This window comes from Budorcas taxicolor, chromosome 5, assembly GCF_023091745.1.
Source record: "Budorcas taxicolor isolate Tak-1 chromosome 5, Takin1.1, whole genome shotgun sequence".
NCBI classification, from domain to species: Eukaryota; Metazoa; Chordata; class Mammalia; order Artiodactyla; family Bovidae; genus Budorcas; species Budorcas taxicolor.
This window is the reverse complement of record NC_068914.1, coordinates 481,984-501,006: the sequence shown is the minus strand read 5'-3', so window position 1 is coordinate 501,006 and position 19,023 is coordinate 481,984. Positions and strand designations below refer to the sequence as shown.

Here is a 19,023-nt window from a genome sequence, read left to right as displayed (position 1 = left end):
TGATTTTTTTTTTTTTTTTTTTTTGCGTAAGCGTCTTGGCCAGTTCCTGGAACATAGCGGGACCTCAAATGTTTGCTAAATGAACGAACTTCAGAGGTGAGAAGGGGATACTCATTTCAGAATGTTTTTAAAGAGAAAGTACGGGTGATATTTCCGTTCTTTTCCCCCAGTAGCACTTTAACAGATTGAAAAGCATGTTAATGGGTATTCCTAAAACAAAGACAAGAAACAAATTTAAAAGCAATACCACATGTGAGGATAACCTGAGGGAACTAGTCGCGAATTTCGAAGAACACTCCGCAGGGAGCGGCGCCATGCCCTCCGGCGCAGCTTCTGGCGGAGCCCCGGGCATGGCGCCGGAAGTGGGCGTGGCCCTCCCGCGGCTCCCTGGGACTCGTAGTTCGCGGCCCTCGGCGCTGGCGCGGGGCGGTATCACGAGTCCTGCGCTTCCAGGTGCCGGGTTCCACGTGAGGTGAGAAAGGCCTGGCAAGCAGCGCAGCCTGGCAGCCGGCCGAGAGGCGTCTGGCGCTTGAGTCGTGGGAGTGGCGCCGGGGGAGGCGCCGGGCTGCGGGGGTGGCCGTGGGAGGGCGCGCGTCCTGGCGGAGGTGCGGTCGAGGGCCGCACGTGCGTCCGCGCGCCGCGGCCGGCGCTGCGTTCCGCAGCCCCAGCGCTGGTCAGCTGAGACCAGGCGACCCCAGCGCTGAGCCGGCAGTGGCTCCGAGGGGGCCTCCTCTCCACTGCCTGAGCTTCGGCCTTGGCCGGCCTGGGAGCTTCGCAGTTGACCCCACCGGCCTTTTGCACGCCGATGACTGGCCTTATTCGAAGGAGGTTTTGGGGGGACGTTAGGGGACCGAGAGGGGCTCCTTGTGAGGGGCCAACCCTCCCGTCCCCACAGTCCTGCCCTCGCTGAAAAGAGATTGCGTCAGAGCCCCTGCATCCCCGACAGAGCCACTGTCAGGCGTCTCGGGCAGCCGAAATATCTCCGAGAGGCGACACATTGATCCGGAGAGCTACCGCTCTAACTAGAACTTGAGGGCAAAGGCTGGGGAAATAGGCACATCTTAGAGCTGCTGGGGGGCAGTGGGCTTTTCTTGCTTTCATGGGTTTGCGAGGGAGGCTTGGCCTATTTGATCCAAAGCCCCGTGGAGAGGTGAGGGAGGCGCAGCGTGAAGCGACAGCAGAAGCATCCCAGGAGAGGGCGTGTAAAGGTGGAAGACCTGAAAACGTTTTTCCCCCGGCAGTCTCGCTGGACTGGCTAGTCTGTGTCCAGCAAAGTGGACCTGATTTTCACGGCTTTTTCGCTTTCCTTAACTCCACTTTTCCAGGAATCTGTCCTTCCTGAAAGGAGAAATTTACCAAGTTCCAGGTGAGTTGGGGTTTCTCTTCTCTGAGGATGGAAATATCCTTTCTTTGGGGGGAAGGGCATCAGCATTAACTGAGTGTGTATCTGGTGTCAGGTCCTGTCTTGGTTCTGGTTTGTTTGTTTTTTTTTTTCACTTTGTCAGACTTCAGTGTGAGACATATAGTGTTTATAAATGTGAGTATAGGAACATTAAGATACTAAGAGCATATAGCTATCAAATGATGTCACCAGGGTCTGCACAATTTGCTGACTTTAAATTCTACCCCTGTTTTCACTGAACTACCCTGCCCGCTTGAGTTTGACTCACTCCCCAGGGGACTGGGCTGTGCTCTTTTATTGGAAAACTTCACACAGCATGTTTGGTCCAGTCTCTGGAAGCATGCCTTTTCCTGCCAGACATTTCACTCACAGTGAAAGTCATCCACAGCTATTACACGCTCAATCTACTGCTAAGTGGTCAGGGGAAAGCAAATAGAATTATAAACTGCGGTGCTTGTCTTCACGAGCATGTGCTGTGTGTGGGGAAAAGTGTGTGCATTAATAGTAATCGTTTATTAAACTTGAGTTAAAGACATGAGAAAACGTGTTACATAACAGCTCAGTAAGTACCATGTCACTGCCAGAAATCCGGGGTGTTCTTTCAGAGGTAAAGGTTCCTAAGCAACATTCCCCTAGACCGCCTGAAAGGAGAATTTCACTCCTTTTTCATCTCTTTGGTCTCTGTACAACCCAAAGATTTATTGCATTTACTGTGAAGTATTTCTCTGCATACTTGATGTGAGCGTCACTAAGGCAGACAGGATGGGCTGCTCGTCTTTTGTGTTCTGCTTGCTTTGTTCCCTTTATCAACATATCTGCATTTTAATTGGTACAATGAATTGTTGAATTACCATGTAGGCTTTTAAAAAAAACTTGTCATTTGTCTGCACAAAACCCCTTCTAGAAAGCTACCTCAAGACTGATACTTAGTGTCATAGAATGTTTGAAAAGGAAGGGGTTAGCCAGCCACCAGGGTAGCCCCTCTTAACTCTCTGCCTTGGTGCCATCATCTTACAGAGGAGAGCTCTAATTCTGAGGGAGCAGAAGGGAAGTACCATGTATTTTATTGCAGAGAACAGCAAAGTCAGAAGTCAACCCCATGTTTTCTAACTTCATGCTGTTTCTTCTCTGTAACTAAACAGGTCATCACACCAGGAGTTATTTGAATAAAATATCAGGCTGGGTTTTTTTTTTAATTAGATGATTTAAAAAAAAAAGTATAGTTGATTTACAGTATTTCAGGCATACAGGCTGGATTTTAAGGGGGAAAAAAAAAAGAACTAATTCTTAACAGCACCACCAGCAAGACCATCTTTTTGGTTGGCAAAAACCATCCTCACATCCACATCCATAGAAAGGTACCATGAGTTCTTATAAAAATCAGTTTGTTTAGAGGACAGTAAGCTGCCTCAAAGTATTGAAAGCATAATATCTTTGTGCCTTGAATATAATTGAGAACTTCAGCAAAGATTAACATAAGTAAGAATCTGTGCTCTTTTTTGTTTTCCTTCTATCTCTTCCCTAATGATTATGCACTGTGATGAAGTTGGGGATTGCTAGAACAGTGACATTTTGAGATCCTGGCATATGTTAATCATTTTTTGAATTTAAAGAAAGGACTTCATTCCATCAGTGCTTACTGTTTTCTTACTGTATACCAGACATTGTCCTTGAGTCTGCTGAAAGGTAGGAGTCCCATTTAACCCTTCTCTTCCTCTGTGACTTTGAATGAGTCACTTTGCAGTTATGAACCTTAGTTTTCTCATCTGTAAATTGAGTGCTGAGTTGGATGATCTCGAGATTTCTCTTTTACTTGTATCATTTCATGATTTTAAATTGTGAATTTATAAATAAATATTTGTCATTTAGATTTTGAGTCAGGTGTGCTGTTTGCTGAGGATTTAAAGATTAGTTGAGTGTGGTCACAGAAGCCAGGTGAAATGTAAGGGGGGAAGGATGCAGGCTGAGCTTGAATTGACAGGACCCCAGGCTGTAAAACCTTGCAGGCCAGAATGAAGAGTCTGGATTTTATTCCATGTGCGTGGAAAAGCCTTTGGAGAGTTTCATGCCTGGCGTTTTAAAAGATCACCTTCTCTGCTGTGTGGAAGATTCATCATGTGGGGGAAGACAAATTTAGGAGGTTGGTGTAGGTGGAAAGTTAATGACAGCTGGGACTTATAATGATAATAGTGCAAGCTGGAAAGAAGTGGGTGGCTTCAGAGATGTTTTAAAGGCAGGGTTGACATGACTTGGTGATGAATAAAATGTGAGGAAGTGAGAAGAAAATCAGAAGGACTTCTGGGATTTGGGCTCGAGCAATTTAGTAGGTTGTGTGGCACTTGGGGGACAGCAACGGAAGAGCAGACACTGATGGAGATTGTGGGAGCAAGAATTCTGTTGGGGTGATTTACCTGGTGGTCCAGTGGTTAAGACTCTGAACTGCCAAAGCAGGGGCATGGGTTTGGTCCCATGTCAGGGAACTAAGATCCCACATGCTATGCGGCACAGCCAAAAGCTTAAAAAAAAAATTCTGTTGGGGCTTGATAGGTTTTAAGTGCCTTTTAGACATCCAAGTGTAGATGTAGGTGGGAAATTGGAGCCTGGAATTGAGAAGAAAGGTTAGGACTAGAGATAAATGTTTGGGAATACCTAAGGAGAGTGTTTTATGGTTGTGGGTAAATGTGCTATTTTATTTTTTCTAGGAATGTTCAACTACTTAGTTTAGAACAAGAAAGGGCATATGATTTAGAAGACTAGGGGAGAAATTGATATCAGAAGCACACTTTGGCTGAGAGGACAAAGGAAGGATTAAAACACAAGCTGGACTCAAGATTGCCAGGAGAAAGATCAGTAGCCTCAGAGATGCAGATGACACCACCCTCATGGCAGAAAGCGAAGAGGAGCTAAAAAGCCTCTTGATGGAAGTGAAAGAGGAGAGTGAAAAAGTTGGCTTAAAGCTTAACATTCAGGAAACGAAGATCATGGCATCCGGTCCCATCACTCCATGGGAAATAGATGGAGAAACAGTGGAAACAGTGTCAGACTTTATTTTTTTGGGCTCCAAAGTCACTGCAGATGGTTACTGCAGCCATGAAATTAAAAGACGCTTACTCCTTGGAAGAAAAGTTATGACCGACCTAGATAGCATATTCAAAAGCAGAGACATTACTTTGCCGACAAAGGTCTGTCTAGTCAAGGCTATGGTTTTTCCTGTGGTCATGTATGGATGTGAGAGCTGGACTGTGAAGAAAGCTGAGTGCCGAAGAATTGATGCTTTTGAACTGTGGTGTTGGAGAAGACTCTTGAGAGTCCCTTGGACTGCAAGGAGATCCAACCAGTCCATTCTGAAGGAGATGAGCCCTGGGATTTCTTTGGAAGGAATGATGCTAAAGCTGAAACTCTGGTACTTTGGCCACCTCATGCGAAGAGTTGACTCATTGGAAAAGACCCTGATGCTGGGAGGGATTGGGGGCAGGAGGAGAAGGGGACGACAGAGGATGAGATGGCTGGATGGCATCACTGACTCGATGGACGCGGGTCTGAGTGAACTGTGGGAGTTGGTGCTGGACAGGGAGGCCTGGCGTGCTGCAATTCATGGGGTCGCAAAGAGTCGGACACGACTGAGCGACTGAACTAAACTGAAAGGATGATGATCTTGGTAAAATAGATGTGAGGGAGGAAGAAGAGAAGAAAAATAGGAAGATGTATTTAAGGTGTGAATTTTGAGATAATATTTCAAAAACAGAGTGATCCAAATAATGAAATGGCCCTAATTGTGGTTCCTGAGTTTGAAATGAGGCAAAGATCATTGGCATTGAAGAGATTAAGAAATGTGGGGTTAGCGTGTTGGGTAAATCGTTCTTCTGAGTGTTAAGGTTATCAGGATAATAGTAGGAATGGGGCAAAAGGACAGCTCAGCAAGGAAATGAGGAAGGAAAGGCTCCATCCAAACTAGACTGAGGTCAGCCTGAACTGCACACCCCCCTGTATCCTTCTCCCCTCTTACGTGCTCCCAACCTCACCTTCCTTCCGGGGCATTTGTTCCGATGGTTGTCAGTTGAGGAGGAATGTGCTTAATGTTTTAGGAACCAGTAACATTCAAGGATGCCTCTGTGGACTTCACCAGGAAAGAGTGGGGTTGCTGGACTCTGTTGAGAGGAAGCTGCACAGAGCTGTGATGCTGGAGAACTACAGCCACTTGGCCTCAGTGGGTAAGAACATGAACTTGAGCACCAGTGCTGGGAGCCCCAGGAGCTATAGTTGAGGAATCACTTTCTTAGTTCTTTTTTTGGCAGAAAAGGATGTTTTTGATTATTCTAAGCAGCTGAAGAACTTTGTGTGTATATACTCAGTCATTTCCAGCTTTATGTGACCCCATGGACTGTAGCTTGCCAGGCTCCTCTGTCCGTGGAATTTTCCAGGCAAGAATACTGGAGTGGGTTTCCATTTCCTGCCCCAGGGGATCTTCCTGGACCAGGGATCAAACCTGTATCACCTGCATTGGGAGGCAGATTCGTATCCACTGTACCAAACAGGGAAGTCCTCAACCTCCTTCTTTTCTCGGAACTTTCTTTTCTCGGAATTTATATCTCACAGGCTCATCAGTTCAATTCAGTTCAATCACTCAGTCGTGTCCAACTCTTTGCGACCCCATGAATCGCAGCACGCCAAGGCCTCCCTGTTCATCACCAACTCCTGGAGTTCACTCAAACTCACGTCCATCGAGTCGGTGATGCCATCCAGCCATCTCATCCTCTGTTGTCCCCTCTCCTCCTGCCCCCAGTCCCTCCCAGCATCAGAGTCTTTTCCAATAAGTCAACTCTTCGCACAGGCTCATACCTGATTACATGTTTTTTTGCATACTTTTATTTTAACCATTAGATCTGCGAGTCTGATTTATTTTCTTTGGTTTCTGGAGGGAAAGCAATGTGTCTATTACCCCACTGCTTTATGTACATGTGTGTGTGTGTGAGTCGCTCAGCTGTGTCTGACTCTTTGCAACCCCATGCACTATAGCTCTCCAGGCGCCTCTGCCCATGGACTTCTCCAGGCAAGAATACTGGAGTGGGTTGCCATTCCCTTCTCCAGCGGATCTTCCCGACCCAGGGAAAGAACCCAGGTCTGCCACATTGCAGGAAGATTCTTTACAGTTTGAGCCACCAGGGAATCAAGATTTAAAAGATTTAAAAATTGACTGCTGTGGAGTTTAGCGTCAAAGAAATATGTCTTATAGTCTTGTAAAAGAGACATTATAGTAAACACAGTGTGTTACTGTGAATTCATTAAGTCCTGTGACGGATGGAGAATTGTGTTCTGAGAGAATGAGGGCATGGGATGGGATGAGGGTGATAAATGTATTGTTGAGAGGTTCAAGGAAAGCCTCTGAAGTGATGTTTAAACTGAGACCTAAAGCATTAATGGGCATTAAACAGGTGACTGGGTAGGGGAAGAATATTCCAGGCATGAGAAGAGTTCACGAGAAGACCCAGACACCTAAAAGAAGGAGTGTGGCTAGAATACAGGAAGCATTTGGGAAGATTAGAGCAGGGGTGATTCATTCGTGGCATTAAAGGCATCGGTAAAAAAATGTGACTTTGTGTTGCGTTCAGTGGGAAGCCACTGGGACAGCAAAATGGTATGAACCGATTCACCCAGTATCACTGGGACTGCTTGATAGAGACTGGTTTGCAGAGAGGCAAAAGTAAAGGTAGGCTCTATACTTAGAGTTCTGATCATTTGCTGTCACAAGCTGTCTGCAGTGAATAAATTTGTGCAAGTAGCACTCACAACTGTGCCAAGAAATCTGAAGAATAAAACCCCCGAGCTGGACTGCTGCGTGCATATATTTGTGATTTTGAGACATAATTGTTAAAATGTCCTTCTTGAGGGGTGATACCAATTTACATTCACAAGCATCGTGTATCAGTGGGCTTTGGGTTTTTAACCACTGTTAACAGGTAGTTTTAATTTTAATTTATTATATTATGATATACTGCTATTTTTTCAGTTTATCAATATTTGATATTTTTTATTGACTTCATTATTTCCCCTAACATGCCATCATCCCGAGAGTTTATGTCAGAGTCACATCAGTGGTTAATACTTACATTGCTTTGATTTCATAACTCTTGTTCCTGCAGAGTCAAATAGTATACATAGATTACAGTTCCTTTTTTTGTTTTATTCCCTTTCCTACAACTAATTTTTGCTTTTCAAAATATATTTAATTTGAGGTTTTTCCCTTTCCACTCTGTTTCTAGAGCATTTTCGTTGATTTGGTTAATTACTGTTTTCTGTTATATATCAACAGTTGATTCAGCTTGTCTATTTTATTGATTTCTTAATGCTCACTGCTATTTCTTATATGTCATCTTTTTCTTAATTTAAAAATTTTTACTATAGTACACTGCTGAATAATTGTTTCAGTAATTTTTAAAATCCTTTCTAACCTGAAAAAGTGTCTAGCCAGTCTACAAATTGACTTGGGTATGAGATAGAAGGCTAATCTTACAGTCAGTTTACTTCCTAAATTAGAAGATATTGCTCATTTATCTTCAGGTATACAGTACTGCTGTTCTGTAGTTCAATGTCAATATAATTCTCATTTGTATTTGCACATAACTTGGCTTTTCTGTCTAGATGCTTTTAGCATTTTCTGTGTTTTTATTTTTTTTTTTTTTTGCGTTTTTTGTTTGTTTGTTTGTTTGTTTCATTGAAGTCCTGAGGTTTCACAATTTTTAACATTTAATGAGCCCTGACTCCTGAATTCTAAGAATTTTTTTTCCCCTGCTAATTCTTTGATCATTTCTTTCCCTGCATTCTACCTCCACGGTATTCATCGAACTCGCACAAGACAGGCTTTTATCATTCCATCTGTCTGCCTTTACCCTGCATTCCTTGAGTACCCCTCAGTCTTCATTTTAGGTGGATATTCATTTAGCTATTCAACCCATCTAGATTGCAGACCTTAAAATCAGACTGCCTGACAGTAGCTATGACACAAATTACTTGATCATTTTAACCTTGGTTCTTCCAGTGTAGAGTGAGTGTCCTAATAGTTTTTCTCACGTAGGATCATGCATCTGCTTTCTGAGTGTTCCAAATGAGGACAGTAAATGTTAAATGTCGGATGGCATCACCAACTCAATGGACATGAGTTTAAGCAAACTCTGGGAGATAGTGAAGGACAGGGAAGCCTGGCGTGCTGCAGTCCTTGGGTTTTAAAGAGACGGACACAACTCGGTGTCTGAATAGGTCTCAAATATTATGATTATCATTGTTTTCAATCTTTTTATTAATTTAGAAAAATTCTAATTATTCTTTGTAGCAGTGTGTTTATGTTTTATTACTAGATCGTAGTTTTTTTAGATGTGATATCCCCTCAGATTTCTCTGGGATTTTCATTATGAACCTTTTAAATTCTGTTACCTCTGTTTACTGTTTCCTGAGTTTGTGCCTCTATTGACGTGAGTTTCTGTCTTTCTTGTTTGTTTCCTTATGTTTCTTGTCTCTTTTTTTCCAAAAGTCTTCCATTCACAGCATGACACTGGAGTGCACCACCCTCAGCTGATGCTCAGCCCTTCCTTGGTGCGTGTATATTCAGCTTACAGGGGACACCTCTGCTGACTGGGCTTGCCATGAATCTAATAAGAATCCAGATGGTGAGTTACGATGTAGACCCTTTTTTTGAGATTGCCTCTTAAGGCCAGGATGTTATCTGGGACATGCCCTGCTTCAGTTTCCAGCTCTGGGATGTCCTTGTCAGAAATTCCACCTCGCAGATTAGCTTGTGGCTTTATCCTGGGCACATGTGGCGTTGGTTGCTTCTCTTTGTACCTCAGCCCTGTCATTGTGCAGGTTTGGCATTACCTCAACTTATGCTGCTGTCTTCAGCCCAAATCATACTATTAGGAGTTCTTCTTTGGGAACAGTTTGTTTTTGAAGCTTTATATGGGGCCACTCCCCTTAACCTCCTAGTTTTTCATTTTTTTGTGGGGAAGAGGGTAGTAGGGACAGTGGCGCTGCTAATGGCAACAACTAGTCAAGATATTAGAAATGCCTGACGTGATAGAAAAAACCTATTTCTGGAGTAAACCTCTCTTAGTTCAGAATAGTTGATTCTGAGCTTGGAATTTAATTTCTTGGACTTCTTCGGACGTTCTCCTACTTCTTCAGGAGCCTTTTTCTGTACATAATTTGAGCTGTGCACTTGTTTTTTGTTTGTTTCCCCATTAGACCTCATCCATCTGCACTTTATCACAAGAAGTTCCCTAGCAATTTTATTCTAGTAATGGCAGTCTTTCTTTTTTTTCCAAGACCATTGTGGATTTTCTTATTTTGGTCATTTCAGTGTAATATAACGATCTTTACCCTAATTGTTTTCAGTAACATACATACTACAGATCTTCATTAACTTATAGTTGGGTTATATCCCCATAGACTCATTGTAAATTGAAAAATACTTTTAAGTCAAAAATGCCTTTAATACACCTGATCTACTGAACATCATAGCTTAACCTAACTGCCTTAATTACGCTCAAAACACTTACACTGGCCTGCAGTTGGGCAAAATCATCTAACACAAAACCTGTTTTATACTAGTGTTGAGTATCTCGGGCAGTTCATTGCGCACTGTACTGAAAGTGGAAGACAAGGGTTGTAAGCACACTGTTGGAGCTGCAGCTGCTGCCATTGCCCAGCATCATGAGGGAGGTTTGTCCAGCATCTTGCTAGCCCAGGAAAAGACCAAAATTCAAAGGCATATCACTGTCACACCCCCATAAAGTCGAAAATTTGTAAGTGAAGCCATCGTAAGTCAGGGACCATCTATAGTAAGTCTTAAATCTATATTCCTAGCACAGTTCTCTCCCAGGAGCTCCAGACCCACATGTTTCACTTACTGAACAGAATATTCCACCAGCACCACAAATTTAAAGAGTCAGATTCCAAGTCTGTTTTCTGTCCCCTTCCCTACTCTAGCCTTGGAGATTAAGATCCCCTGTCTTATGATATAGTAACCCATACCTAGTCACTCATTCAAGGGACTTGAGTCATGCTTGGGGCCTTCTTTCCCTTTTGAGTTTAGTCAGTCATCATGTGATTCAGAACAAGTCTCCCTTTCTCTCCATAACCATCCTCCTCATCACTCTTCTGATTTGCTATAGCAGCTCTCTCTCTACCTTAAAGTCATGCTCATTTATGATGGTATTTATAATCACAGAGGCCGTCATTTCACTCACAACTGTAATCCTTAATAGCTTTACATCTCTGAGGGCATCTCTAACTACACACCAAGCCCTTTGTTCTGGCTCTTGTCTTCCTCTCCAGGCATAGTCTTTACCACTGTTACCTGTTTTATTTCCTTCACAAGAAACTGCTTAATCTTTTCCAGAACATGTCACATCCTCCCTCCACATTCCACTTTTTTTCCCTTACGTTTGCTCCCAGAAATCTCCCCCAAGGTCTGAGTCAGCTGCCCACCCCCCCACCGTGCCCCCGTGACTAGCCGTGCATGTATCTGTATAGTAGCACTTACATGACGTTGTTGTTGGCCTGTCTTTCTTCCCAGTAGATTCCAGTTTATCAAGCAAAAGGATCTGTATTTCCTTTTTGTATCCCAAGCACTTATTAAAGTCGAGTACTTCGTTTTATTTTAACTGACATTTAACTGGTGAAATGGAATGAAACGTTAATTGTGGGATGACAAGAATGTGGGATTCCTAGCCTTCTACAAGGCTAGGGTGCACGTGCTTTCATTGGCAGTACTTAAAAGCAGAGACAAGATTTCTGTCCTGCGTACCCAAGCCCTCTCCCTTCCTGACACTAACCCAAAGGACATGAGGATAAGGACAAGACTGAACTTTCTGCTAGTTACCTTAGGCAGCTCTGAAATCTTGAAATTTTGTTTGTTGTCACTGAATTCCCTTTGTTTCCTAGGAGACTTGAATGAAAATTTTGTGGAGAATGAAGATAAAGTCCTTATGTTATCTATTACCTCAAGAGCTTTCCTGCTGGCAAATTTTGGAAGAGGTGGCTTAGTACAGTAACGAGGAGTCAGAATTAAATTGTGAATATTCACAGGGAGGTGTAAGTAACCCTGAACTGGACGTTTCTACTTGTCAGAAGTGGAGAAAAGTATCTTCTCATATTTCCAGGAACCACAAGCAGTGTGGTGCCTCTTCAGAGTGATAATTTAAAAAAACATGGGGAGTGAAGAATATTCATCTTTGAAAGTCCCGATCCAGATGGCCACCCAGGACTCCTCATTCTGTAAGAATGAGCCCCAGGATCCTCAGGAAAGCACTGAGAGGAAACTGACAGGGGGAAAAAGTCCTCCCATTGAGCATTGTTCAGAGAACCTTCAAGATCATCTTGTGGCTGATGTAAAAGAAGTGGTCTTGCCATTGTTCAAAGCGGAGACAATCTGCCATATTGGCCAGCTGAAAGAATCCCTGGAGCCCTTTGACTATAACCACAAAAACGTTAGTGGTTGGAAATCCCGGGTGGCCAGTCATCATCATCAGAGAGCTCATACAGAGCAGAAGCCCTGTAGCCATCAAGACTGTGGGAAAACATGTACCGCCAGCCCAGGTGGTCACCCTGGTGAGAAAATCCGCCCTTCAGAGAAAGTATACAGATGTAGTCAGTGTGGTAGGGACTTCAGTGAGCGCTCAGAGCTGGTCCTGCATCAGAGGGAGCACACTGAAGAAAAGCCCTACAGGTGTGACCAGTGCGGGAAGGGCTTCACGAGGAGCTCGAGTCTGCTCATCCACCGTGAAGTCCACGCAGATGAGAAGCCTTACAAGTGCGACAAGTGCGGGAAGGGCTTCACCAGGAGCTCGAGTCTGCTCATCCATCACTCAGTCCACACAGGGGAGAAGCCTCATAAATGCGACAAGTGCGGGAAGGGCTTTACTCAGAGCTCCAAGCTGCACATCCACCAGCGCGTGCACACCGGCGAGAAGCCCTACGAGTGCGGGGAGTGTGGGATGAGCTTCAGCCAGCGCTCCAACCTGCACATCCACCAGCGCATCCACACGGGGGAGAGGCCCTACAAGTGCGGGGAGTGCGGGAAGGGCTTCAGTCAGAGCTCCAACCTGCACATCCACCGCTGTTCACATACGGGGGAGAAGCCTTACCAGTGCTACGAGTGCGGGAAGGGCTTCAGCCAGAGCTCAGACCTCCGCATCCACCTGAGAGTCCACACTGGGGAGAAGCCCTATCACTGTGGCAAGTGCGGGAAGGGCTTCAGCCAGAGCTCCAAACTCCTCATCCACCAGAGAGTCCACACTGGGGAGAAGCCCTATGAGTGCAACAAATGTGGGAAGGGCTTCAGCCAGAGCTCCAACCTCCACATCCACCAGCGGGTCCACAGGAAAGACCCCCACTAAATGAGGTCTTCAATCACATGCTCTTACTCCAGAGACTTCAATATTTCTAACATCACTCTTACTTCCACATTCTCAGGATACAGTAAGAGTTATTCAGATATGTTGCCTCACTGAAAGCCATTCACTCAAGGGATTTAGGTACCAGCCACTTTGTCATGCTACACAGTGAACTGATTGCTGTTCTTGCTCAGATGGGTAGAGTGAAAACGCCTGTGCTTTGCCATCCAGCCAGTGTTACTAGAGCCGCATATCCTACCCAGCATTTCTAAGTGCAAGAACCTTATATTTGTCTAAGCAGAACGCGTTTCCTTTGTTCACACTCTCTGAGAATCTGGGACTTTGGCTCTCTCTTCACATCATGTGCCTTGTGTTTTTCATATTTCCCTTCCTGCCCTGAGTAGCCCTCTTTAAATTATGATTGCACAATATGTTTCAATATTTGCTAGAACCCCCAAAAGTCATTTGCTTTTGCAACACTGTTATTGAGCCACACTTGGGTCTTCTGGGCCGAGCAGAGTAAAGCCAATCTACTGACACCTGGTTGTAAAGGAAGTGCACCGTTTATCGCAGGGCACCAAAGGAGTCCAAGCGGTTGGTGCTCATCAGACCCAAACTGATGGCTTTCAGAGAAACATAAGGTGAGGCACAGGGGACTGTGGGGTGCATGATCAGCTCACGGACATTCTTCTCATTGGTTGATGGTGAGGCAATTAGGAGTCAATATCATCAACCTTCAGTTTCTAACCCATCTGGGGTCTGCTTGCTTATGGGCAGCAAACAATTAACTTCTTGCATCTGGTGGCAGTTTCAGTATCTGCAAAACAGCTCAAAGGACATGGCTCAGAATATTATCTGTATTCTAGAGGAATTACAGGTCTTTGCTTCACTTAATGGCTAAACTATTATTGTCTTGTTTTGCTTGGCTTTTTTCCTTTCTTTCCACATTTTCTCTCTTCTCTGATTAAATTTACACTGTGGAACTTGAGGAAGGCTTGGAGAGTATGTTTTGAGATGACAAGGCTTAAAATATGCACTCTATCACACATAATTCAATTGGGGTGTGGTGCTAGGACACCTCAGAGGGTTAAGGATCATCTCTTAGAAGTTAAAACAAGAAGCTTGTAAAATAGTTGAGAGAAAATTGATTGCTTTTTAGTGAATACATAAGTAAAGCAGAAGTTATATACAGTGAACTAATTGCAACCCTGATTTTCTAAACAATGACTGATTCCCCAACTGGTGCTTAAGAGGCTCCCTAGTTCATCTATAGTTATTCACCAGTGACTGGTATCCATACATGAAAATATGGTGGGGGAAATATAGATGCAATATTTATTACCTTGAGGAGGTGGGGTTATAACTGGTACATCCTGATCAAAGGTAACCTGAAGCAGTTAACTGGACATGGATAACAGGGAAGTGGCATGTTAAATTTAGAGGAAATGTAGCTAATGTCTAATAAGAAATGGAGGAAGGTGACAGATTGATACTTACTTCCCTTCAAGAGGCAGTCCCAGAATATTTGACTCCAACTCAGAGGTGCCCACGTGGAATGATTAGGGTAATGACTGAGCATCTGCACTTTGGCATTGCATAAAACCCTCACTAGTCTGGGCACCATAAGATGGCATCACGACTGATGTGATTCTGCTTTGGTGAGCGCTAGAATTATGAATCCCTCCCAGTTCCTCCTGGCCTCATAAGATTATATGTGAACATCTCTTCTGGATTTGACTCTTGTTTGTCACATATGTCTTCTAATTGGCTGATATATATAATCTGTTTGGGACTTAGAGCCAAGTATGATCATGAGAATCCATGTGCAGTGAGTCCAGAGAGTAGATCTAAAGTCCAAGTCTCAACTGTTTATAAACTAGCCTGTTTTCCAAGTCTCCTTTTATACATACCTTAATTTAGCAATGTCTTTAACTCTGTTTAGCTTTTATTGTTCTCTTTTAAGCATTAGTTTTCTTAATACAGTTGAAATGTGGTCAGAGTCCATGGGAAGCATTTTGCTGATTGTGGTAAGGAAGTTTGGAGGGAAAATCAGAAAAAGGAACTCATGCATGAAAATGCAGGAAAGGGAGCCTTCCTGATGCTCAGTGATAGAGAATCCACCTGCCAATGCAGGAGACATAAATTCAATCCCTGATCTGAAAACATCCCACATGGCTTGAAGCAACTGAGCCTGTGCTCTAGAGCCCAGGAGCCCCAGCTACTGAGCCCCAGCTACTGAAGCCCCAGCTGCTGAAGCCCCAGCTGCTGAAGCTCCAGCTACTGAGCCCCAGCTACTGAAGCCCCAGCTACTGAGCCCCAGCTGCTGAAGCCCCAGCTACTGAGCCCACAGGTGCTATTGCCTGTGTTTTGCAACAAGAGAAGCCACAGCAAATGAGGACCCTTCAAACTACAACTAAAGAGTGGCCTCTACTCACTGCAACTAGAGGAAAGCCCACACGGCAACAAAGACCCAGCACAGCCGAAATAAACACAGTTATTTAAAAAAGAAAATGCAGGAAGAATAGGGCATGTCTCACATTCATGAAGTCCCAAAGATGCCACAGATTGACAGAGAGAAAGCACTTCGCTAATTTTTAAGATATCCCAACTTCAGACATGTGAAAATGAAAAGAAAAGAAAAGATGTGTTGCAAAATGGTTCTTTTTCAGAATTCAAGGGTCATCCTAAGATTGATCCTTTACTGGTACCTGAACAAAGACCTTTGGAAAATCTCAATAATTGTATTCAATTGATAATTCCATCACAAATTTGGCAAGGAATCTAGGTTACAGATTAAATTCTTAAAATTCTTACCTACTCAGTAGGTGCTGTTCACTTTCTATATGGATTAAGATGTTAAGGTCAAAAGACTGGTGAATATATGATCACTACTTGCAGTTACACTTCTAAATTGTAATCTTTTAAACCACTGACAGCCAGAGTTAGGGGATAAGAAATGGTACTTCCCTGGTGATCCAGTGGTTAAGAATCTGCCCACCAATGCAGGGGACAGAGTTTGATCCCTGGTCTGGGAAGACTCCACATGCTGAGGGGCAGTTAAGCACGTATACCGCAACTACTGAAGTCCACTCTCTCTCAAGCCTATGCCCTGCAGCAAGAAAAGCCACCATGATGAGAAGCCCGTGTGCCGCAGCTAGAGAAAGACTGTGCAGCAACAGAGACCAAGCACAGCCAGGGAGAAGCACGTCCTCCTCCCCTAACCCATGTGCACTGTCAACCAGGGACCTGCCCTCCAGCAAAAGATGAGAAATTTCTTCTCTGTAGAAATCAAATGGCCCTTAGGGACCGACCTGCATTCTACTTTTGTGAGTCCAACAGAAAAAGTTGTCTTCTAGCCCTAATACATTATAACAGAGCTTCAAAATGCATGAAATAAAAACAAAATTGAAATAGCTGTAGGCAAATTACCAGTCTCAACATGTGGGTAATTGATAGCACAAATGGACAGAAAATCAGTTAGGATATATAAGATTATCAGCCAAGTTGGCTAACATTTATAGAATACTCCAACAGCAGCGTAATACACATTCTTCCCAAGTGCACATGTTATGGGCAAAAAAAAAGAGGCAAACAATTTAAAAGAATGGAAATCATACAAGATACACTCTGACCAGAATAGAACTTAATGAGAAATTGCTAACAGAAAGATATAAAGTCACCAAACATTTAAGTTAATGACTCCTAAATAAGCCATGGGATAAAGAGAAAATAACAATGAAAATCTGAAAATATTTTGAATCACAACAGTGTGTGGGGTGTGGCTAAAGTAGCATAAAATTTTATTAGTTATGCCAATAAATCCAACAACTTAGTTGAAATAGAAAAAGTTGTTGAAAGGTACAAACTACCAAAACTCACTCAAGAAGAAAGAGAAAACTGAATAGCCCTATTAAACTAACAACCTTCCACAGGCCAGATGGTACAAGTGAATTCTACCAAACACTTATGGAAGACATAGTAACAATTCTATATGAACTCTTCTAGGAATAAACCCATTCCAACTTATTTTAGGAGCCAACATTGCCTACATACCAAAGCCAAAGAGGTCTGCAAGGCCACAGTCTTGCATCCCCTAGAAACCTGAACTAACTGAATCCTCCTTCAGCACAAAGTGCTGCTTCCCTGAGGAGCAACTGCAGGCAGCTGGTTGCACCCATTTCCCATAGTCACTGGAAGATTAGTTACTGTAATCCCTACAGGAAGATTAGGAAAGAAACTCGTTTTTTAGGATTCTTACCGTCTCATGAGGAATTAGCATGATGATTTCTTGAAGGGCCAACACAAATCATGTAGCAACATTTGCATTTTTGCTATGACTATGAGAAAATGCAGACAAACTGGGTCAACAATAGCACAGAATAGTAACAGCATAGAACCTGCATGTCTCTTCATATTACTTCATCCTGGTACTGATGTGTTCCTGATTACTGGTAATATGATGTATATTATCCTTGAAGTTGGTGTTCATCTATTTCTGTATTTCCATTCTAACTTACTAATGCTAAAAAGTCTCATATAAGACACTAAACGAAGGAGGGAAAGAATAACTCACTTGAGATCTGTTATTCTCTGTAGGATCAAGGACACTACATGCAGAGAACAAGAATGGGGCTGGAGGAGACAGAATAGATCACAAGAGGTCTGATCCGCCCTGCATGTCCTGGCTCTCTTACCTATGCGTTCCATACGCTAGCTAGGTGGAATGTCCTCCTGCAGAACATCTTTCGGTCCTTAACTACCTCGGCAGTAGTTTCTCAGTCTTCTGATAGAAACTAAGTTTGACTTTACTGTGTCTGAAAATCTGACTACTGGCTAGGCTGCTAAGAATAGGATGACCCGGACATTCATCCTCTGGGGCTGAGTTTTCATCATCTTTCAAGCTAGGCAGAAACAAGTAATCGGGGAAGCTCTTTCCTTCACTCGTTTCCTGTGTCTGCTAAGTGAGGATGAAGGAAGCACACACAGCTCTCAATGCCCCATGTGATAAGGGGCATGTTGTGAGGCCTCCTCAGGAACTGGAAAGAGTGGAGAATCAGAAATAAGTCAAAGGCTTTTCAGAATGTCTGCGATAACGTTTTCTTAGTGGGAGGTGGTATATCTTTCCCCCATACTACGCTCTCTCAAACCCTCAAAAGTGTAATGTCCTGGGCAACTTTGCCCCTTGCCTTAGCCCAGCTCGTCTCTCCTCTCCAGTTCAAACAAGCTGGCACAGTCTGAAGGGAGGCTTGCCGAGCACAAGGGTTACTTTGTGCTATCAGTTGTGCAAATCTAGGATCTGCTCTTTCTTGGCCTTTCTCCTCATGGGTTCTGCGGTCCTGGTGGGAGGTCTCCACTCAGATGAGCCACTTTCCAGGTGAGATTCCTCTTAACCTTACAAAATCGGCTTTGTTCCTGGGAACCAGGAGTTGAACCTAAGGGACAAAATCATTTCAGTTGGAACCTACTTGAGGATTCCAACTTCCGGAGCCCCAAGATCTCAGGTAGGTCTTTCAATAAATTCAAATCAGGACTTCTGAAAACACACAGGCTGGACACATCAGGTCAGGCCCATAACTAATTATGAATTGTGACCCCAGAGCCCCTAAGGAACACCCAGAAACCCAGAAATACAAGTGCCCCGTGGTGAGAGTCCACGTTATACTGCAAGCGATGTCCTCTGGCTCCGTGCAGGGGCAGACGCAACGCCAGACTAGGCAGATGGTTTTGTGGGGAGGAAACTGCCGTAGATGCGCATCCTAGCGCCGTCTCCCGCTGCCGGGGCCGTTCTGAGGCACTAGCTGGCCTCTCTGAATCTTTCCTGACCTTATTAGAGTGGAAGGGCGAGGACTCCCTGCAGCCCTCACGGACTGCACACTGGCCTCAGAGCAGTGGCCGCCAGCAATACAGCGGCTTTCCCTGGGACTCGAAGGCGCCGATAAGACCTCAAGGCCCGGACCGCACCTTTCACGCTCCCAGGGCTTCCGCCGGCAGTAAGGGAGGGCCCAGGCAGGCCCCCCCGCAAGCTCGACCGGCCCTTCGCCCCGGCCACGCCCCAAGAGCGCGTCAGTCCCGCCGCGCCGACTGCGGCTGCGCGCCAGGTGGCGCATGCGCCAGAGCGCCCGTCCGACTTGGAGGGCACGTCCACATCTGGCCTACAGGCGGCTTCCTGACCACAAGCTGGCAGTGAGACCTAAACCGTCGGTCAGAGTAGGGAAGGGGTTGTGAGGTGGCTGT

At 44.4% G+C, this 19,023-nt stretch overlaps 1 protein-coding gene across 2 annotated transcripts; it reads left to right on the top strand.

The window, feature by feature from the left end:
* The first annotated feature begins 426 nt into the window (after positions 1–426).
* On the top strand, positions 427–13,720 carry ZNF239 (zinc finger protein 239). Of its 2 annotated transcripts, XM_052640298.1 has the most exons (5): positions 427–472; positions 1,326–1,366; positions 5,488–5,613; positions 8,928–9,063; positions 11,339–13,720. In XM_052640298.1, exon 5 carries the CDS (start codon positions 11,605–11,607, stop codon positions 12,790–12,792), a length of 1,188 nt encoding a protein of 395 aa, XP_052496258.1. In that variant the 5' UTR covers positions 427–472; positions 1,326–1,366; positions 5,488–5,613; positions 8,928–9,063; positions 11,339–11,604; the 3' UTR covers positions 12,793–13,720. The 2 variants fall into 2 exon arrangements, with proteins under 2 accessions (XP_052496258.1, XP_052496257.1); XM_052640297.1 differs by lacking the exon at positions 427–472 and having other exon boundaries at positions 863–1,366.
* The last annotated feature ends 5,303 nt before the right edge of the window (positions 13,721–19,023 follow it).